Source organism: Telmatherina bonti (genome assembly GCF_933228915.1).
Source record: "Telmatherina bonti genome assembly, chromosome: 16".
In the NCBI taxonomy this organism is placed as follows: domain Eukaryota; kingdom Metazoa; phylum Chordata; class Actinopteri; order Atheriniformes; family Telmatherinidae; genus Telmatherina; species Telmatherina bonti.
The window spans coordinates 25,508,775-25,531,698 of NC_136614.1; the positions used below are offsets into that span (position 1 = coordinate 25,508,775).

Sequence of the window (22,924 nt, forward strand, 5' to 3'; positions counted from 1 at the left end):
CCCCTCCACCACCCATAGCCCCCCTCCAAACTTCACCCTCACTCACACATCCCATTCCGCATATACACCCCCCCCTACACACACACACACACACACACACACACACACATACCCTCACTCCTCCAACACAGGCACACCCCAATACAACCCACACGCCAACATACCCCTCCACACACACATCTACTCATCCTCACACATCCCTATCCCCTACCCACCTATATCCCCAACCCTAATCCCCCCCCAGCCATCCCACCATCCATCTGTAACCCCATACACCCACTCCCACACATCCTCACCTCACCCCTCCATCATGTCCCATGTGAGATACCTCAGAGGGGGGCAGAGGACAGGATGGCCCCGATCAGGGCCCCCATAATTACCGCCCACCACTCCCAGCGTCCCCACCACCACCCCACAGATGCAGCCGACCCAGCACCCCCCCAGGGCCGGCGACAACCCTCCTACAGCCATGCCAGCCCAGACTTAGGCCTAATGGACGGCACTCTTCCCCCACCCGTACCCCCCCCCAGTAAAGCCCCGAGAGCAGGGGCATGAGAAGACCCTATCGTCCCTGCCTCCCCCCTGCTTATGACTGATTGTGAAGTATGTATTAGTTGCAATTAAAACTGAGGGAAGTGCCACGCGGTGTTGGGAGAGGGACCACCTAAGCAGCCCCGCCCACCATACACCGCATGCTCTTCCCCCTAATCATGTGAGTCGTCAGTGTTTTGGTGTTTGGTGTCTAAGTGTAATTAAAACTGGGAGGTGAGCCGAGGCTGGGTGCAGCGATCAAGACCACCTTGATGGCCTTTCTCACCACCCAGCGCCACGTGCACACCTCCCAATACCCTGCCTGTGTGTGATGGGGAGCGGGGAGGAAGAGGGGTTGAGGGATTTAAGTCTGGAGGAAAGTGAGCTTTCCTCCAGAAGGTGAGCCGCCCGCAGCACTGGGCATGCCCCCTACTCCCAGGGCCCCCCAAGGACCAGGACAAGCCGGGGACAGCCATCCCCGTAACCAGAGCCTTCGGCGACCAACCCACCACATGCAGAAGGGGGGCACGAGGACAAAGAGGAGGCGGGGCGGCAGAAGGGGAATCCCAGACCGATTGTCCACCGCCCCCTCACTCACAGAGGACACCCCCACCTGGGGACATGAAGTCCCCCCTTGTCCACACATCGGCACTTCACACTGTCTCAGCACACACCTACAGCCACACACACACACACTTCCGGACACATTCAGGTCCACCCAGCCACCCGTTCAGCCCACCCTTAAAACCATCCTCCTGACCCCCACGTCACATCCAAAACTCCCCCACTCCCATCCATCATATCTACACTTATCCACCAACCTACCACACACATGCACCACCCACTCCCCCATACATACACCCCTGCCCCCCCCCCCCCCCCCCCCCACACACACACACACAGACAGCACGCCCCCCCTCCCCCCTCCTCCCCCCCCACACACACACCCGTATACATGCACCACCGCCACTCCCCACATACACGCATCACCCCACTCCCCTACACACACGGCACTACCCCCCCCCCACAGACACCACGACACCCCCCCCACACACGCATCATCACACTTCCCCACCCACACACATCCACATACCTATGTACCGCTCACAAGACTTTTTCTAATGTTAAACATCACTTTGTGAAGGAAACAAAGCTGTTTTGTTTAAAGCTGTAAACTATTTCATGTATCTATATATGTCTTGAATTATCACACCGCCTAACAAGCTGTATTAGCGAGCAAAGTTTTGTGGACACCTGAAGGTAAAATAGTGCTGTCAAAAGTGTACAAAATGCATAGTGAAGGCTCCGAGTTACCACACAGGCAATTATTAAGAAAAAGTCTAATTTCCTGACCTCCCTTCACACTTATTCCCCTGTACATCACTGGCCTTTTCTTATACTGAAATAAAATCTGGCAATTAGCTCTTATCGTCTCATTTTGCAGACAATAGCCCGAGTTTAAATGAGTTCATGGTTCAGTGTCGCACTGCTTCTAATCACAACCCCGGCCATTAGGGAACCAACAGCTGTGCTTACACCCACCCAACTATCAATAGAGCCCATGTGGTCATTACAGTAGGGTCCTCTCACAAGGCTGAGGTTACTAATCAGGGTATTAGAAAGGAGCTTTGGCAGGGGATATGTAAGATGCCTGCCCCATCAGTTTGATAAGGAAGGTTAATGAGCCTTCAGCCCACACTCGTGCGGACACACAAACATGTCCAGGCCATATGCTCTTGTCACAGGAACAGTGACGTAATTAGTCAAGTTTATGCATTATTATCTTAACGCTATTACATACATCAGATCACAACAACTAATGTTTATCTCCCTCTCCTGTCAGTCTTCTGGAATGACTCTTACAAATAAAATTAGCCTGCACATTAGTCACTAATTACAATCCCTTGTTTATCACAGTCACTGCTCCACTGTTTCAGGACCATTAATAGTCACATGACCTTTTTGTAGATGTGTTTTTATTACTGCTGTTGATCAAACCAAAGACATTTTGAGCATCATTTAACTGTCGGCTATTATTGTCCTAAAAGGCTTTGCCATTAATGCTCAGACCTTTTGAGTTCTGTGTAAAAAGAACAATTAATATATAAATAAAAAACAATAATTCAGCTGAAGAGAATTAGAAAAAAGAGAAACAGTATATATAATGTTAAATAAAATTCCTGTTGTATCTGCAGGTCAGGTGTAGAGTTGAGATCTTTTGTACAAACCACTTTGTACAACTATCGGATGTGATTTGCTGGTTCCAGTTTAGTTCAGAAAAAAATGACACCAGTAGAAAATGTCAGGAAACAGGGAATAGAGATGAGAAGCTAGAGGAAAACTAAGTGCAACAATGATTATGTTAAATAAGTTGTAAAGTATTTGATCGTTTTACTCACTTGTTGGACTTCTTTCCCCTAAATTGTGTGAAAACATGATGTTTTAGGTTATCCCTGCACAAAAAACACAGACAATTTTAAACTTAAAGCAGTAAAGGAAAAATAAAGTAATACTGACGCTCAATTTTTCTTCCCTGAAAAAAGAAAACACCTGAGGTAATACCTGACATGGATGGCTGAACACAGAGGTGGATGAACTTGGTATTGGAAGTTGCATCGAAGGATAAGGAGTGTTCAGCTTGTGTTGAGGCAGAATTGAACAGGTGGTACAAGGCCACGAAGCAAACGCACAGGATCACACAACCACAGACCTTTTGGCCTTGCCTCAGACTCAGATCTGTGTAGCAGAAACTGGAATCAGAGTTGCAGCTACTGTAGCTGCAACTCTACAGCGCTAAACATGGACAATCTCTCCATGTCCATCACAAAGACAGACACTAATTTCCTATGTGTCTGTCTGAGTGTTCATGAGCAAAACAAAAAAGAGAAAAGAGCGTCCATGAATAATCAATTTGGTGCAAACAAAGAGTGAAACAACTGTCAAAGTGTGAGTGAGTCACTCATTGATGAACCTGACTACACGCCTCTGATCAGTAGCTCTAATGTGTTTGTTTAGAAATGAAAAATGGAGGCAACCACAGGCCTGAAGTACGTCACAGTGATAAATGTTAGAGGGAATTAATTACAACCACCATATAAGGCAGCACAATGTAAATAATATTCATAGTGAATTAACTAATGTTTTCCTCCTCAGGTTTGCATTAACAAAGTCCTGCTCTCCGTGCCCTCAGGATGCGAGCATGGAACAACATCATGCATAATCAAGGCATGAAAATGGCACATCACTCATGGAAATTTCACAAAACGCTTCACATCTCCCTGAATGAAACAAAAATCTCACTCACACCTTGACAGAAACAAATTCGCACACAAGCTCCTTTGTAGGTCCGATGCAGAGTCACGTGGACCCTCATCGCAGACCCCGTTTGAACTCAGCACACTCAGATGCATGTTTTTAATTCACATTTTCTTAAAGAGCACATGTTGTGTTCTGGGTTCACATGGTGCAGAATCACATTAAGCTGGAACAACTGGGGAAATGCGCACAGCATTTCTAATGATGGATCCTTTCGGAGAAAAAAACAACAGCAACAAAAGCACAGAAGCAACTGGGAGTCTTGCTTCATAGCATCTATTAAAGGCAAACAGCCAGCGGCAGAGCAAAGAAAGATGGCACAACATGAGGAGGACACACGGTACTAATCAGAAGTTCACACATCTTTTTTTTTTTTTTTTTTTTTTTTTTCCAAAGCAAATATACTTTCTTGTAATTTTTTTAACAGAGCTGAGCAACAGCTCCAACATTAAACTGGATTTTCAATGCGTTCTGTTTCTCAGCTGTCATTAAGACACACCCTACAATAAATATCAATAGATGACACAGTATGATGGACCTAAATTTTTATTTTTTGCACCAATGGTCATTCACAAAATGTTAATAGTTTTTTAAAAAAAAATCTGCATTTCTCACCATAGTGCACTGTGTGCCTTCTAAATAAATGAGACAATTGGACAAGTAGAGGACAAGTAAAGCTTGCTTAAAAAAAAGTCAAGTAGATGAAGAGGATCTGGAAGTGATGAGAAATAGAAAAGATCCAACAAAAACAATCAGAGGGAATCCCAGATGCATCCAACCCTTCAGCTGATCCATCTGTTGTTCCCTGAAGCTTCATCCGAAATGTTCTCTGTGGAAGGGCGGCTGTCAAGAAGCCACTCTGAAGGAAGGGAAACAGGAAGAAAAGGCTGAGGTATGCCAAATGATGAAAGACTTGGGACAGGAAATCAGAGGCAACAGGTCTCAGTGAGTGATGAATCCAGACCTCAGCATTATTGAATCAGTGTGGGAAACAAAACCGAGCAAAAGAGCAAAAAACATCCAAGGATGAGCTGTGTTGGGTGAAGCCTGGAGAAGTAGTCCTTAAAAATGATATTCATAAATGACAAGAGAAGCAGTTCCTGCTGTGTTGGACAGAAGTGTCTGTTACAAATATTAACTTTAAAGCTTGTTATATCTATACAAACTCTGTTTTGGCCTCTTGTGCTGTATTTCTGCTTATGTTTCTACAAATCGCTGCATTTACTTAATAATTTCTCACGATAAATAGAAAAAGGTGTGTGCAACTCCAGTTATCAAGACCCACAACACTGCAGTTTTTTGTTTTTTTTTTCCCTGCTCCAACATGCCTGATTCAAGCTGAATGGCTCTCCCTCTCAACAGCTTGTTGACAAGCTCTGACCAAGCAAGATGTCCCAGTTAACTGATTCGGGTGTGCTGCTGTGGGAAACATCCAAAGTCTGCAGAACTGCACCTTTTAATGACTGATTTTTCACACCATTGGCCTATGTGAATTTATTGGGACATTTTGTTGGATTGTAAACAAGGCTATAAAAATGGGGTCTAAATGCAGCCCATTTCAAACTGGGGGCTGCACATCTGTAACTCTTCCTGCCAGTTTACATACATTTAGGCTGCATCAGCTCAAATAACTGAACACAAATAATCACAGAGCAACTGCAGAGTGGAAATTATGCTTTCTGGATGAAAAGCAACATCTAGCTGAGCTTTATGGCGTTTAAGAATCTTTGTCTTGGATGCTCTTTTAACCCATAATCATGCCTGAGTCCAACATCTTTAACATCTGAAGCAAAAGTGCAATTCTGATTGACTTACTTCTGGAGGAATGTGTGCAAGTAATACAGAAATAAAAATAACCAAGTGTGTATCCAGACATAAACAGTGCCTGACTCTGCTCACCTCTTTTTTTCTCTCTCTCTTCCCTGCACTGCTTAATCTGGGAGCTGTATGTTTCCCAGACATGTCTGCTTTTTTCATTACCTGGCTACAATGTGGGATTGTGTTTATTAATGGACTTATCACGGGAGAAATCTGCACTGAGCACTCTGAGCTGAGCAGTAACATTGATTTTGTGTCCAAACCAAAGTGTGTGTCTGCTTGTGGGTGTGTGTCTTTACAGCTATAAGCACAGAAACTACCTGATAAAGGAAACCACTGCCACCTAGTGAACAAATTTGTCCCCTGCATGTTTTTTTGTTTTTCTTTCATTGTACATAAAAGTCACAGCTAGAGCTGAATGCATTTCTTAGTAAAAGTCATAATTTTCCTGCTAAATGTTCCTCTTTTTAAATGTCATAATGTTATCTGATTTCTTATGTTTCAGTCTGAGGTGCTTCTGTTTGTCCACCCCTCCTCTTCCTCACTTTAACTACTCCACAGCCACATCTTTTTTTACTTCATATCACTGCTCCTATAAGAGGGTAATTGGCAGCAAACTGAGAGCCATAAGAGTCTCACAGGTCTGTTTTGTTTACGGAGGAAAATTGGCATCCTTGAAATGCCTCTCGTCTTTATCGCTCTGACTTTTTAAAGCAACCGCAGTATGCTAATCCTTGAAGACTTCAGCTCCCACCTGCCAACCCTCATTATTTCCATGCTATTTTTGAGATAAACAATGTAGGGTAGCTCAGTGCCAGTGAGATTTTCTTCCATCATTCAGTAATGAAGATGGAGATGGGAAACAGGCTTGCGGGCAAAGAAGCAGAGTAAGACTTCATCAAATATTTTCCTGTGCCAAGGTGGGTTACCTCTGAGATTCCTTGACACTGATTAGCAATGATAAACTTTTCAAATATTTGTGTTTATTCAAGTGAGATCATGAGCTTCACTGTCAGCTCCAGCCACTGAGTGTAGCCGACTCCTGCTTTCAGGAACAAGAATAAAGTTCTACTGAAATTCCTATTGAGCTAAAGTGAGACATTTGTGTTCATTTGATCCGTCTGGAAGGATAACTTCTACTTTTGTTTTATATCACTATACCTTTAATGTGTGAGGATGTTTCTGCCTTTTCTACAGACAGCAGAGAGATGATGGAAAGGGATGCTGTGTAAACAAATAATCACAGTGGGATCAGAACAAAGGAGATCTATCTCAGTCACGAAACTGTCTGTTAATTAGAAGTAGAACGTTTTACATGAAGCAAGAACTACTGGAAAATCAAGAATGACTAAAACCAGAGCGGATGTGTTCACTTCAGTTTCTCAGCATCGTTTTCTGTGCAGGTTTCATGTTACAGCGAAAAAAAAAAAAAAGAGACAACTTGATCAACACATGATCAACACAATGGTTTTAACACAGACTGTTTTAAAGAAGATAAAAAAAGAGGGAAAAAGGTGCACAGATTCCTCCCCCTTCTTCCTCACCGCCTCTATCCCTCCCCCCAAAAAAACTCTTGGATGTTCTTGGCCTTATCTCAAACACCTCCATCCCCATGCATACATACAATTAACCCCTTCCCCCTTTCTCCATACCACTGTTGACCATTAGCATAAGCACAATAGCTGAACAGAGAGGAGGCAGTGAGCAAAAACTACAAAACCAGCCTCAAAGCTCACTGCTATTCTTTCACCGCTTGGTTTTAACCTGCTTGTCTGTCTGTGGTCACACAAAGACCGTTTTGTTCCTTCATTTTTGATTATGTCTCACACAGCTTGCCACTACTTCACATTCACTCACCTGCTTGGAGTTCATGATTCTTAAATACAATAGTTCAGACTTTGATCCCTAAAATGATTTTCTCACCAGATATTACACAGCAGACGAAGTGCAAAGTTAGATCTGCTTAGAAAAATGAAAAATTCAGTTAAAAAAGATTTTTTTTTTTTTTTTAAAGTTTAGAATTCAGGAAGATTAAAGTTTTTAATTTACTTTGCTGCTTTTGGAAACAAAAAAAGAAACATTTGAACTCGAGCTGTGCACATTACAAATTGCAGCAAGATCCTGTGGGATGAGAAAAATAAATCAAAACATGAAACCAAGTATTGATGCAGCATTTTATTGATAAACAGTCAACAAGAACAGATTTAATGAACAGCTGACAGAACATAAATGCCAGTGTTAGTCATTTTTCATATGTGAATACAAAAAATAAATATATGGAGTACAAATGTAAAAAAAACAAAAAAAAAACAATGGAGTCTAATAATTATTCTAGCAGGTCTGCATAACACATCTGTGCATGGGGAGAAGAGTACACCAAAGTGGCTTAGAAAGGCTTATTTTCCCCAGGATTTTAGGGAAATAGGTAGTTTTGAAATGCAGAAGACTAAAACAAAATACTCTGCTCAAGTTATTTCTTACGAAAAACAAAATGTTAGCAAGTAAATCAAACTGTGTGTTACAGCTAAGAAAAAACACATTCAACAGTATAAAAGGGAGCCTTTTCAGTGCAAATTTAATGTGACAAAATTCACAGTTTTATCATGTTTCCAGAAAGAAGGGGCATTTTAAAATGCCAAAATGTTCCTATAAGCACCTAAAACTTCAGTGCACCACGTGAATCCCAGAGACAGAAGTAAAAAAACTGGAACTTTGCTGACAAGACATGTTTCAGCAAAGGTAAAAGGACTCATCTCATACAAGTTTACATTCAAATCAGTAATAATAATAATAATAATGAAAAAGAAAATCTTCAAACTACTACAAATATCACAAGTCAGTTATTGCATTCAATAGAGAGCAGATGTTTATAGTTTTACAATCACACACAAAAAATTAAAGGCGCCATGTTAGTTTAAAAAAAAAAAACAACTAATGGAGTAAAAAGAATGGAGAAACGGCTTCAAACAAAATGGCACAAAACAGCAGCTTTGAACTGCCTTTTGCCTGGAGGGCAACCTGCAGACCAACAATGTAGTTTCTTTTCACACACGTGCAAATGTCCAGGAGGGAGGAATGGTCTGAGGTGGAGGGGAGAGGAAGGACACAATGCATTTACATGCACCAATGTTCTTAATCTTTTAAAACATAAAGTTAACAGCAAGGAGGTAGTTAGTTCAATGCAGAGGCATGAAGGGGAACTTCTCTAGTTTGGAATTTGTTCTAATTTTTCTCTTTAAATCTAATTTTCAGTAGAATCGCCAGCTTTGCACACTTATCCATGAACCAGCGACACCCCGTGATGCAAAGCTCGCTTCCACATGTAGTACGTCGAGCGCGCAGTAAACGGGAAGTAGGAGCGGAATTCCTTGAACGTAGGGAAGGATTTCTCCTCAAAGCGTTGCTGCAGGAAGAGCTTGGCCTTGGCCTTGAAGTTGGCCAAAGCTACGACATCCATGGCAAACACCTGCTTATCTACGGGTGCCTTTTTGTGAAATGTGTGCTTTGAATGTGGGGCGTCAAAAGAGGGCATGGGAGAACTCTCCATATATTTGGGGATATTGACAAATGGGAGTTCGTTCTGACTCCGTATTGTCTGGTTTTCTGCTCCGGCGCTCTCCAGACTCTCTGGGACTTTGATCTCTGCACTCTGGTCGCTCATCGTCTTCTTCTTCTTCTTCTTCATCTTGCAGTTGTGACTGCTCCGCCACAGCCAATAAAGACACGAAGACATGAACGGGAACTTGAGCTTGAACTTCGTCAGGGACCATCTGGACTTCTGGACGTGCAACTTCGCAGCTTCTCTAAGCTGCTTTTTACTCATGTAAGCCACCCTAAAACTTTTGTGCTTTTGTCTGCAGATCCTGGGTCTCGGTGCAAAGGGCGCTTTCAACACCGACTGGCTTTTTGGGCTTTCGCTCTTGTCTGCGTCTGAGCTGTCCTCACTGCTGCCAAGATTGCCTTTGTAGCCCCTGTTGATGAACATGGCTTCTCTCCTCCAGTTGTAGTAGGTCGATCGAGAAATTCCTGGGAAATTCCTCTTGAAGACCCTGAAGGGGAAGGAGGTGTTCATGGCAATGCACCGCTGCAGACAGCGCTTAGCTTCCTGCATGTGTGCAACATTCTGTGCCCGCTCCGCGTCCAACCTGCCGAGGCTGAGGCCGAACATGCTCGCCACGCTGTCATGGTGGTCCGGCTCATCCTGCTTAGCTTCAGGTGATGACCAAGCTTCCTGCTCCGTGCTCTCTCCAGGGCTAATCTCTCCTGTTGAGGAAGAGGTGGAGAGGTTTCCTCCGGATTTCAAGAGCTCGTGCTTCCAGTTGTAATACGACGACCTGGAGATTTCCGGGAAAAACTCTTTAAACTGGTGCAAAGGAATTAGCTTGCCTTCCAAGTAGCAAGCCTGTAGGAAATACTTTGCTTCATATCTAGCTGCAGACTTTTTGCAGTGCTCCTGTGTCTGCCTCTTCCACCGGTAGAAGGTCCTCTTGGTAATGTTGTATTTGTCCTTCAGACTTGGGTAAGAAAGCTGCTCATCCTGGCTCAGCTGCTCCTGGCTTTGGAGTGGCAGCGCACTCTGCTCGCTGTCAGGGCTTCCAGTCATGCGCGCACCTTTCTGAACAAGAGCGACGAAACAATTTGGCTTGAACGCATCAGACAGCAGCTCGCCAGACCACATTATGTGTATGGTTTGCGGCTCCGAACCTTCAGGCCACTTCCTGGGGCGTATGAGTCGGTTGAAATAAGGTCTGATCTTGAGGTTGAACATGGGGTAGATGGAGTAGATGTTGAACTGAAGAACTGACGACAGGGCGTACAGATGCCACATGTTGGCATAGGAGCCGGGGAAGCAGGAAGCTTTGACGTCTGCGTCAAAGATGGCCTCCAGGACTGTTACAGGCAGGTTGAGCATGTCTTCAGACTCGTCTGCACACAAACTAAAGCGAACGGCCTGGAGCATCATTTTTGAATCTATCATCCCGGACAAGTAGTATCTCTTCCACAGCACCATTTCTGCTACGGTTTGGACCTGTGAGGGGAAATTTCAACAGCATAGTCATCAAGTGGTCTTTAAAACTGTTCAACAGTAAAACAGCGTTTACTTTAACTCTAGTGTGTCACATTCTTCTAACCTGTAGCTCCAAGCTAAGTCCAGTGTTGCCCACAAGGAGCATGCTCACAGCATCAAACAGCAAGTTGCCTTCTCCATTGCACTTCAGCGGCAGGAGACCCACAGGTGCATCAGCTGGGTACAAACTGCGAGCTGTGTCGTCCACGCCTGCCCATCTTGGGAAATCCTGACAGGAGGTTTTGGGGAGGTGGAATGGAGCAAGGACCTGCTCAACCTCCTGGGCCACTTTGGTCACAGCATCCAGGCCAGAAGTCTCTGTGGCCTCCTGGAGTTCTCGCAGGAATGACAGAACAGTCTCAGTCCTTGAAATCATACCTGCGGGCCTCATGAAGGCTATAAAGGAGACAGAAGAAGAGCAAGCAGTTGATTCTTGCATATTTAATGTTTCACAGGAAAAATGTGCTTATGCCTTCCTGCCACTGCATTAAACTCCTAGCTTATCAAGGTAACTTAGAGATTTAAGTCCAGTGAAACAAACTCAGATCACATGCAAGGCTGGATTATCCAATGGACAGGCCCAGGGGCCCACATCGGGAATATACCAGCAGTTTGGACCTGAAACAAAATGTACATAAAAACCAGATAGTAACACCACAGTGTCTAGTGTGTTGCTATTGGTACCACTGGCTGATAGATGTTAAAAATGCAGTTTCACAGAGTATCATTCACAATTTTTTTCAATGTCGCGGTGGGGAAGGGAGCCCCTTGAACACTCTGGGTCCATGGGCCTGATCACATGCATGGTCATATTCGAAATGATATGGCCTACGTGTCTGTTGTTTTGTTTTTTTTTAAAGACAACATACAACACCAATCTGGATTTAATAACTCCGCGTCCTTCACGGCACTAAAACAAGAGTTCTGGATGACTTACCTGGACGTCCAGACACTAACATGAGCCTAAAAGAAAGTCACGCAGTCGCAGCGGAGGGTTTCGCCGTTCTGGTTTCACAGGAGGTTCCAGTCCATTGCGCGCGTGCAACTGCAGAGTGTCCTGTCCTGCGGTGCGCGGAGGGGATTTGGGGGAATGATAAGCAGCACCTCCCATCAGGAAATTGTCAATCGCCGATCCGCTCCTTTTTCTTCTTCTTTTTTTTTCCCCCCTCCGCTCTGTGAAACACCTCCCTCTGCCCTCCTCCTCGACATCTTCTTCACGTCGAGCCAGGGTCAATTTCAATGTGAAGTGTTAACAAAAGCCAAAGTGTCAGGGGCCACAGAGGTAGCCCTCCCTGCAGCAGGAGGAGGAGGAGGAGGAGGAGGAGGCAGGTATCGGTGCTCTGTTTTTAGGTTTGATCAACACGTTTTCTGCTCTTCTTTGTCAAAGCCAAATCCAGATGTCAACCGGTCATTTCCAAGGTTATAAAGCTCAGACACAGTCCTGGTTTTACATGAACCCCCTTTATGTCCATTAATTACTGCAAGGTCTGTTTGATATGTTTTTTTTTATACTTCACTGCAAACATTTATATCACTTATATCTTTCAAACTGTATTGAGATAAAAAAAAAAATGTGGGGAAAAAGTTTTGCATCATCTTCTAAAAACTATGTAAAGTATCGTAATATAGTTCTCAGTCTACAGTCCTGGTCTTAAAGCAGTTTGTTGATTAGAGTAAATGTGTAGACAGGGTGTGGACATGAGTTTTATGAGACCAGAGGAAGGCCCCTGAGCTCCTGCTCAGATTGTTTCTCCACTGAATCACTTTTAACACCTCCTCTCCTGCCTTTTGCAGGATTTCAGTAATCAAGGCCTTTTGTTCCACACATGCACAACAATCCCTGCGACTGACCCCCAACCCCCCACAAGCTCTACTGTAGAGCCCAACTCTACACCTCCGACACACACATTTACACACTTGGGCACAGGAGCATTTGGCCCCCTCTGATTGGTCCGCTCTGTCTTCTCAGCAGACAAGTTGGTGCCTGAGTTCACTGGGGTTCAAGGCTTTGGCCTGAATCTTATCAGCTACTTGGACAATGTGTGTGTGCGCGCGTGTCTGTGTGTGGGGAAGGGGGTTAAAAAAAAAAAAAGAATAGGTTTGTATATCTGACAAATAAAGACAATACCTATAGACACACACCTGATAGATTCCTTTATGTTCTGCTTCCAGTGAGACAGATATTGCAATCTCTAAAAGTGGGCTTGAGAAACAGTTTGAGTTTTTCAGACTTTCTTAAGATCTTCAAAGTTTTTCTTTGGCTTTTCCATTTGTTTTCAGTCCAATCCTAGTTTCTTGGCTTAGGTAGCGCATCTGGTGCTTTGTCTACTGTTTGCTAATGTCTTGTCAGAAATGGCCTCCATGGGAGAGTGACTGTCATGTAAAGCTTTTTTAAAGAAGAGAAACAGGGAGAACATTTTTGAAAGAAAACCAAATAACATGAGAATTGGCCTGAAAATCAGTAGCAACAAATCTTGTGAAGTAATGAATTATTCCAGATCTTAATGTTATTGAAACAATGTGGGATTGTGTTGATAGTGAACAGAAACAAGAGCAACATGATTCAAAGAGGCGCGTACTTCACAAACCTCTGATTGACCCTGATTCTGTATTCCCGTTCATGTTTGGGTTTATGCTTTAACAGTTTTTTTTTTTTCTGTTTTCTTGCAAATTATGAGGAAATTAGAGGTTTCTTGTGATTTTTGCAAAGTAACTCACCTCAAACATTTTGAGTTTCTCAAGTTGCATCAGTGAAGTGTTGGTGCTTACTGCTAAGTATGATGCCTACTGTTTCCCGTTTCAGTCAGGTTCATGTTCTGAATGTAAATTCAACACCTATCCTTCACCTGTTTGTACGCAGCCAGGGCTCTTAACTCCACTGTATTCCCCTCACCCTTTCTTGTCAGATGTTTGTGCCTTCACCATCTCCTCAACCCCCACAGACTCTTGTCTATACCCAATCACACATCTTAGGTGTGTAGATTAGCTGTGCTGCACTGCACTGTGAACACAGTAGTGGGCTTGCTGGAAGTATTTAAAATGCAAATAGGGCAACACTGGGATCGGCTCCGGCAGTCTCTTACCTGCTGTGTGTGTGTGTGTGCGTGTGTGTGTGTGTGTGTGTTTGGGAGTGTGTGTGCGTAAGCAAGAGGAAATAAGACAAGTTTATTTCCATAGCACATTTATTGTAAAAGACAAATCAAAGTGCTTTAGGCAGCATTAAAAGAATTACAGATGGTGTAAAGGAAGCATTAGAAGGTGGCAAAAGGCAGCAAAGAATAGCAAACCGCACAATAAAATTAGAATAAAATTATAAATTGAATTAAAGTGATTTCAAGCAAGATGAGTTCAAAGTCGCTGTGCAGATTTTGTGCCGACAGGCGAAAGAGAAAGAAATGAACCTGGATTTAGAAGTGTCTGCATTTGCTGAAGGTTTCATCTCCACTGGCAGTTTGTTTCACTAAAGCTAAACGCTGCTTCTCTATGTTCGGTCAGGACCTGGACTAGTTCATCTGAGCGTTTCAGGACTTTTTTTTTTTTTATGGTAAAAATTAGCATATTTATTTATTTATTTAGTACAACACAAATTCTGTACTTGGGGGAACATTTAGGTCTTATTACATTTTTTCACTCCATCACATGCAGAAAATACTATTCAGCAAAGACTTACCTTAAATAATCTACCACTAGTGAAGCTTTTGGTTTGTTGTTGTTGTTTTTGTATCTTGCGTATCCAGTGTTTTGGTTTTGCAGAAATACCGATTTTAATCACGTTAATCACTGTTTCTCCACCTGGTTTGCAACTTGCAGAAGATATTTTTAGTAGTAGGCACCATGATTCACAGCTCTCAGATCGGCTTTATTAAGCTGTATGCATACTGGTGGGCTGGTTTTTATAAGGGAAGTATCATTACTGTGTTGGCACTGGTATCATGCTTTCAGATAATGCAGGATAAGTACAGGAACTTCCACTTTAAAGACATTGTTCCAAATAAAAAACATATTCCCTTCAATCTGCATCCATTTCATTTCTCATTTCTGAAATAAACTTGCAAGACATCCATATTCAGTTTGTAAAACCTGTTATATTTCTGTCATCATTACAGTCAGAAAGAAATGCGCATGACATCATTGTGAGAGCGTGAAACTGTTATTTGGAGAGGGGGTGTCAATCTTTTCACTGACGTTTTCTTTCTTTCAGCAGCCACTTAAAAGTTTCTTTTAAGTTCATTCAGTTTAGAATTAACCAAAGAAAATAATAATGAACACAGGCATCAGGTGGTTCAAAACACACATGCATAACAACACACAGGTCCAGGTCTGGTCCTGCAGGGCTGCAGGTGTTAGATGTCTCTCTAAATCATGTGTTGTCAAGTTTCAGTCTGATTCCTGTGTGGTGCTGCAGGAAACATTCAAAACCTGCAGGACGGTGGCCCTTAAGGACCAACTGTGGACAACCTTGATTTTTATCATGCAGTACAGTCCTGCAAGCGAAAGGTGTTTCGCTCTGTAAACTTCACCACAAATTTCATAGTATTTCATCACATGGAGGTAGATCAGTTGATACTTGAGCATTGGAAAAAGTACGAAGTTATTTACATGATTCAAATCTGATACAAGCGTATTCTGTGTCCTCACAGTCCTCGACCCGAACTCCACCAGAGCAAACAGGGAGAACGATGTCAGCATAGATTACATAATCTGTATTCATAACCTGCACAGATACAGACTCAGGTTAGTTTGTTAGTTTGATCAAAAGCCACACCGATAACATTTTTCTGCTTTATTTGTTCTGCTGAGACTTACATGATTAGACCTGATTGTGTTACATGACTCATCCGGCAGCTGGCGGTCTGAAGCAGAAGGTCTTATTTCTAAATGTCGCAATAATGTTCAGTGCTTGTTAGACCGGGGCAGATTTCTCAAGATCCCTTAAGAGTGTATCCAGGTTGCATAAGAATTTAACAATACCACTGGATGTTTGCAAAATAATTTCCACAATGTGGTGAACAGTTAAAACAGAACGCCTTAAAGACCACAAACTACACTTTGTGCAAGGTGATGCATGCATGTGCACAGGCAACGTACATGAGATACATGGGACATTTCTTCATAATGTGTCATAATCTGTCACTTAAAGGAAGATGAGGAGAACTTACTTGCTATTTTTCTCTTTACTGCGAACGCCGCAATCAAAGCTGTCAACACCACACATCCCACACCGCCCACAGCAGCCCCCACTGGAACCTGGCTGTGATCTGAAAAAAAAGGAAATTCTACTTAATAAATATGGAGAGGTTATATTGTGAATAGCAGAAACCTACAGCTCAAGTCTTAGTTTTTCCTTGTAAAAAGAAAGAACTTTGTACCTTGATGTCCAGTTTCTGGCTCCAAGATCATGCCTCGACCTCTTCCTATGAGCACGACAAAAAGAAATAGGTACCGTTATTACTGATTATTTCTTTTTATTTTTGTTGTTAACATCCAGCAACTGACCTGGAGGTCTGACCCACACGTCTACGGAAATCTGGACTTGGTCACCCACAGTCACCTGGCACCTATACTTCTTATTAACTGGACTTAGAGGAGCCAACATGAAGCTGACATTGCAAGACGACCGTTGCTGTATCTGCTGCTGGGAGTGTTCAGGCATCTGCGCACCGCCTTCATCCACCCACATCAGACTGACTGCTTGTTGTAGCTGTGTGTGACAGTGTTGCTGCCGGGTGTTTGTAAGGAGAACACACTGCAGCGTTGATGTTTGACTTGGCACAACAATTACCTTGCTGGCAGCAGTGTGTCCTGAAACAAAGAAAAAAAAAATGTTCATGGCATTTATTTTTTCTCCTTTTACAGCTTTCTTATTATCACCTCACACAGTCATTCTTCCCCGTAAGAAGAGAGGAGACCTGTAGTCTGAGGGCAGCGATTGTGTCCTGCATCATCTTCTGTGAGGTCTTTGATTTCCAGAGTCCAATCTGAGTCATCACCATACAATGAAGATGTTTGGATCTCCCCATTCGCAACTACAGCAATAAAATCTCTTTTTTCAAGTGTGTTGAGGCGCCACAGATGATAGCAGGCTGCTGTGTCATGTGAAAGTCTAATATTAAAACTTCTTCCTGCGTGTATCAAACTATATTCTCCATTTATTCCTGCAGAAAAAAGAGAAAGAGGGTCTCCAACAGAATGTCACAAAAATGACAAAATGATAACAATACGTCTACGACTGTACCTGCTCTGATAAAAGACAGCAGCAGCCCCATCATGGTGTGAAAAGGTCTTGTCATCCTGTGTGAGGATCTCTTCAGTGCATAAAGGTAGAAATGAGGTTTCTTTGCCGCTGCACTTAGTGTTCAATAGAAGCGGCACTTCCTGCATTTGCCAACAATCACAAGCAGCTGTCATGGAAAGACTTGCAGTCGTCTAAGTTGCACGCTTCAGTCTCTTTTACACCAGAAAAGTTTATCAACTCAACAGTTTGAATTCAGCTTTTAATTAATGGTCCTTTATGTCCATGGGGAAAATGTGTTAGATGGAAAGTGGCCTTAATAACACACATGGATGTGCTTTCTTTTTTTTGAAAAAAAAAAAAAAAAGCCATATATAACATTGGTTTTTTGTTGTCATGGTTTTAAATTTATGTATACTTGTAATTAAAATGAGCAGATTCATTTTTACAAAAGTTAAATGACTTACAAACTCCCCAGCATAAAAATGTGTCTCTAAAAAGTATTGAAAAAAAAAAAAAAGGGTGGGGGGTACATTCAGTGAAAGAACAAGAAAAATGCACTTTGCTTTGGTGATTCTTCGCATCCTCAGTAACTTAAGACTTTTGTAATGAATATGACTGACTCACAAAGTATTAAAACAATGTGTTCTCTTATGCACATCTCTTTCATTAAATGCCATTTGAAATAATAGAACATCAGATTAAAAGAAACATAAAATGTTTAGAAATAAAATGTAAAATATGCTCAATGATAGATAGTGAATTAAGATGCTACGATGTTGCATTTGTCTCAAGAATGGGCAGTTTCATTGCATTAAATGAAGGGGAGAAGGTTGATGTGAGTCATTCCACATTATATTTATGTCACATAAAGATAATCCCCCAAATATCGCTTAAAAAGAACTGAAGTGTGTTGAATCAATCATATAACCTCCAGTTATTTAATAGATTTGTATATATGTAATAAATTACCTTTATCCATACCCCATGATACTCAGAAGGTTTAACATTACACTGTCCAGGTATGGCTGAGGAGCTAACAACGTCCATTTCATGTGCTTTCTTTTACATGTGTTCAAACAAGCAAGAACTCAAACCAGAACACCCGAGGTTGTTTCGTCTGGGATCCCGCCACAAGAAAAAAGAGAGAACTGGTTTTTTGCTGTTGACAGAAAAAAAAATAAAAAACAGTCTCAAGTGAGAAGAAACTGCTGCGATGCACCTTAAAAAAAAAAACAAATCTAAAGAAATACATAATAAAAATAATCTGAGCCTGACTGAGCAACCTTCAACAGGCTGATTTGTATTCTGTCCCTCTTGGCGAAGACAGCTGGCTGGGCTTTAAGAAATATGTTAAAATCTGTAAAAACTGTTTCTGTTGTGTCAGGAGGGATGACTTTCAGTTACAGAATGAAACAATATCAAAGGGAAGGGTTTCATGGAAAGGATGGGGGGGGGCTTCCAATTGTGGCAGCTAAACAGCTTTGTTTTTAGCAAATCTTTATTTATACTCATATACAAACTGGCCTCTCAGTAAGCAACTATTAAAAAGCCATTTTCTTCTATATGTACTCGAGAGAAAACTGTGGCTGCACATCTGAGACTTGTCCTTCAAGATATCAAACATGGGCAGGGAGCGAAAACCAAGCATATGCTTAAGACTGTAGACCGAGGACTCTCTGGTATCAAATGACCGAAACATGGGCATGAAGAACCAAATACCAAAGAACTTTGAAAAACTTCAATTAGCATGTACGTCGAAATCTAACATCAAGCTAAATCCATGAATGAATGAATTTTTCAAGAACTTTGGAGAAAAATGACCCCGACGGACACCACTAATAAACATTTACAGTATGTTTACACTGCTACTGTTTAGTCCACTTTAAAATGATAGTACAATTCGTTTGGCACTGTATGAACAACAACCGCACCTAATGTGGACCAAAGAAGCAAACTTTGGTCTGCTTGAAAGAAGGGGGTCTCGATTCAATTGCAAATGGACTAACACACAACCAAACAGAAAGTGGCAATGCCAACCGCAGTAAAGCACCAAGAAGAAGAAGAAGGAAGCGATGCAGATTATTGTTTGGGAAGGAGGAAAAACAAAACCAACAGTATTTGTTCAGAAAATATATGTTCTGGACACCGTAAAATCAGGAATTCAAAGACCAGAGTCCTGCACAGGTCCAGTTTTACTGACCAGAACCCAAAATGCATTATGATGACCAAACCCGACCTATTGATTTGTCCTGTTGAAATCTGGACCCAACCTGTTTATGTATAACCTGCGATTAGATCTATATGTCAACACATTCAGCATGCCAATTGTAAATACACCCATCCCTTTTTTTACATGACCTTTTTTATGTTTGATGTCGTCTTTTTATTTTTAATTACAATTAAAAAAAAGGAAAAAGGTGTAAAAAAAAAAAAAAAAAGAAAAAAAAAACAGTAAACATGTGCGAACAGTTAATTTCAAGCAGAACTTAAGCTCAAGATTGATTGTTTTGAACTTGCATAACATCACTGTGAACTACCAGACCACCTCTCTATAGTGTGTTATTTTGCTACTTGGGGGATTTAGTGATATGATTGAGAGAATGCTGCATAAGCCAAATATCATCCACCATTCCTGGGTCCAGCTGTGTTCTCCGATTCTGAATCACAGAACCAGCAGCAGAAAAATTTCTCACTGGCTGCTTAACTGGGATGCGAGAACAATCCTCAAAATAACTGCGAGGTTTGGAAATACTCCTGCAGAGCTTCACAATAAAGGTGATCTTGGCGCCTGATTAGATTTAAAAAATAAAAAATAAAAAACAACTCATCTTCACAAAAATGAAAAAAAAAAAAAGTAGAAAGAAAAAAAAATCCCACAACCTCCCCGCACTAAATAAATATCTGCCTGTATGAAATTTAATCTGTCCTTTTTACCTGCTAAAACTGTTTCAGAGAGCATTGCTAAGTGCTATTAAATTGCACTTAATTGCTATTAAATGTGATGTTGTCCAGGGGGTTTGGGTTGCTTGGGTTAAGTGCCGTTTGAACACAAACCAAACCAAAAGAAGATATAAAACCAATTAGAAATCCTTGCCGAGTCCCCTGGACCATCCTGGTGTGAATTAAAGGTTCGGACACATAAAACAGAGTTCACTACAGCTACTTTTGGAAAGGCTGACATAAAGAACTCAGGCTGAATTTGGGGTAATACACTTTGAAAACAATATTGTTGGACCTTTGAAACTCATTTGAAATTCTGGATAGCTGCATAACACGGGAGCTTTAATGGTTTATTTTCATTATGTGCATTATTAAACATTACTATGTACCAAAGTGAGCCAAATGGCTAATTTTCTGCTACAACTGAGGTTAAAAAGAAAAGCAAAAAAGATTAAACCAGCAAAAAAAATGTGCAAGTTAAAATCTTACTCATATACAAACAACAATGATGATTAACAAAAAAAAAAAAAAAAAAAAAAAAAGAAAGAAAACACTGATGGCAGAATTCCACAGCTGCAGCTGATACTGAAGATAAACACTCACTTAAAGAACCTTTTCAGAGGAAACAACAGTAACTATGACCAGCAGTCATTTCCAATGTTTACAAACTGGCTAAGAAATAGAGACTATAGGCCGTTTATAATTCTGTACATTATACAAAAACTTTACATAATGATTTCTCAGCAAAGATTAATAAGACTGCAGCATATTTCTCTAGTTATTAATGCCTGAAGTGTTGCATCATATGTATTATATTAGATTTGTTTTACTTTTTCATTACTTTACTTACACTATGTTCACTTGACTATTGAGTGTTTTTTTCGTCCCACCATTTAAAGTGATAAATGTTGTCTTAGTCATCCCCACAGTAAGTCCATTTACAGTCTCTTACATTTTTTTCAGTCTTACGGTTCAAATTAGTTTTGTGGTCATATTTTCAATCCTTTCAAATGTGTCTTTCCTGGCAATGTAGAAAAATAAGTTTTTGACCAACTCATTATTTTGGCTAACTTAATAATGTACGTTGTCACAATGTCCCTGCAAAAGCAAACAATAAACTAATAAAAGTTGATATTTCTACAAACTTTAGTGCTCCCTCTTCATAACACAGAAATTCAGCAATGTCAGCAAAAGCATTCTTTCTTTGTTCAATCTTTTATTTTAATCAATAATGCTGTATCAAGATAATTATTCAATCATCCACTTTCAATTAGCTTTATTGTGAAGTTCTGCTTTGTATCCAAACCTACATCTGATTTAAACATCCTGGATCTCCATCCTGGCAAATTTTCGCTTCTTTTTTTCTTTGTTGAAAGGTTAAAAACTTCCAAGTTAATTAATAAATTCATCCAAAGGTAAAGTACTGATCCATTCAATAAACGTTGTAGGCTGATAAACCCAAAATCACATAATGCAATCATAATGAAGAACAAAACTAAAGCCAAAACTAAGGAAAATTGCAGAAGTGTGTGAAAAACCAACGAAACCCCAATGATTTCATACAGGGGGGTGGGGAACCTTGGCTCTTGTCCTGGAAGTTTATATCATGTCTCTCTGTTCCAACACACCAGATTACAACGCATGAATCACTTTGCAGATCTTAAGATATAGGATCCATTTGAATTGAATCAGGTGAGCTGAACCAGGAATACTGTACATGGAAAACCTGCAGCATTCCAGCCCTCAGGGACCAGGTCCCCCCCACGGCTGATTAAATAGCTCTAAATAGTTGTGAATTAGCACATTATAAATAAAGCTGAATTAAACTGAATCATGACACAAAACACAAACAGCTGGTGATGTTTTTTATTATATGTCCAGTTATACAGATCATTAGAGACAAATAGGTCCTCTGACAAAAATATGTCCTTTTTCAGATATATTCTCTTGGGTACATCATCAAACTCAAACTGGTTCAAACTGGTTAAACTCAAGACATTCATGGACTCCCACTATATAAGTACTGTAGAATGAAAATATGTCATTTATGCATATATAGTGCACTTCAAAACAACCTAACGTTTAAAGTCACATCCTGTACATATTGCATCTACCATATCAGCAAATGCTGTCATTGACATTTGCTTCTAATGCCAATCACTGCGCTCCCCATGGTCAGAGATAACAGTCACTGTTAAAGAGGTGGATTTTATGTTCAAGTCCTTGAAAGCAGCGCCGAAGATTTAAAAAGTGACCATTTAAACAACAAGAGTCCAAAAAAAACCCCAAATCTTCCCAACAAGTGCCAGTATATCAAATACAGGCGAGTTACATTCAACATACTTGAGGTTTTAGTGCAGCTGGGACGTCTTCTCAGCATGTTCTTGGAAAGTATTCATACACAAAAGATTATAGCAGATTAATTCATTCAGTTTGTAACTTCAGATGGATCTTTAAAAAGCCTTTAGGCCCATCAGGGAAGCATGTAGCCTGTCGTTCTGACAGTTAAGTGCTTGAAGAGGAACAGACATGTTAGCTTGCTTTTTGCAAAAAAAAATTGCTTTTTTGTTTTTACTAAAACACTTAAGTTAAATACAAACAATAATATGATACTAGACACACAGACAAAGTAAACAGTTTCCACTCATTAACAACACTTAGTAATTTAGTAACTGCAGTCAGATTTCAGCTCCAGTTCAGATGAGGTACAGTATGTGGGTAATGCAACACAGACTTAAACCAAAAATCATAATTAATGGCATGCAATTAACTAATTGGTTGACAGTTTCTGCAGAATTTTGCTGTTTTTAAACACCCAACATTGCAGTTATAAAGAAATGCATTTTCATTTGTTAACATTTAGTCATCTTGCAAAAGCATGCCACAATTTCCGACAACTTAAAGAAATGTAGTTGTCTATTTGTATTGAAAACTCCTAGAAAAAAAACACATTGAAAGGAGTTGAAATACCATTAAAGCCTCTACAGTAAAGGAAAAGGGCAAGAAATAAATGTATG

The 22,924-nt window shown here is 41.1% G+C and overlaps 1 protein-coding gene across 1 annotated transcript; it reads right to left on the reverse strand.

The window, feature by feature from the left end:
- Window positions 1–8,938: 8,938 nt before the first annotated feature.
- vrtn (vertebrae development associated) lies at window positions 8,939–11,691 on the reverse strand (the record flags this gene model as incomplete). The annotated part of the gene is made up of 3 exons (XM_079254978.1): window positions 8,939–10,693; window positions 10,797–11,128; window positions 11,670–11,691. The coding sequence occupies 3 exons, from the start codon at window positions 11,689–11,691 to the stop codon at window positions 8,939–8,941; spliced, it is 2,109 nt and encodes a 702-aa protein (XP_079111104.1).
- Between the last annotated feature and the right edge of the window lie 11,233 nt (window positions 11,692–22,924).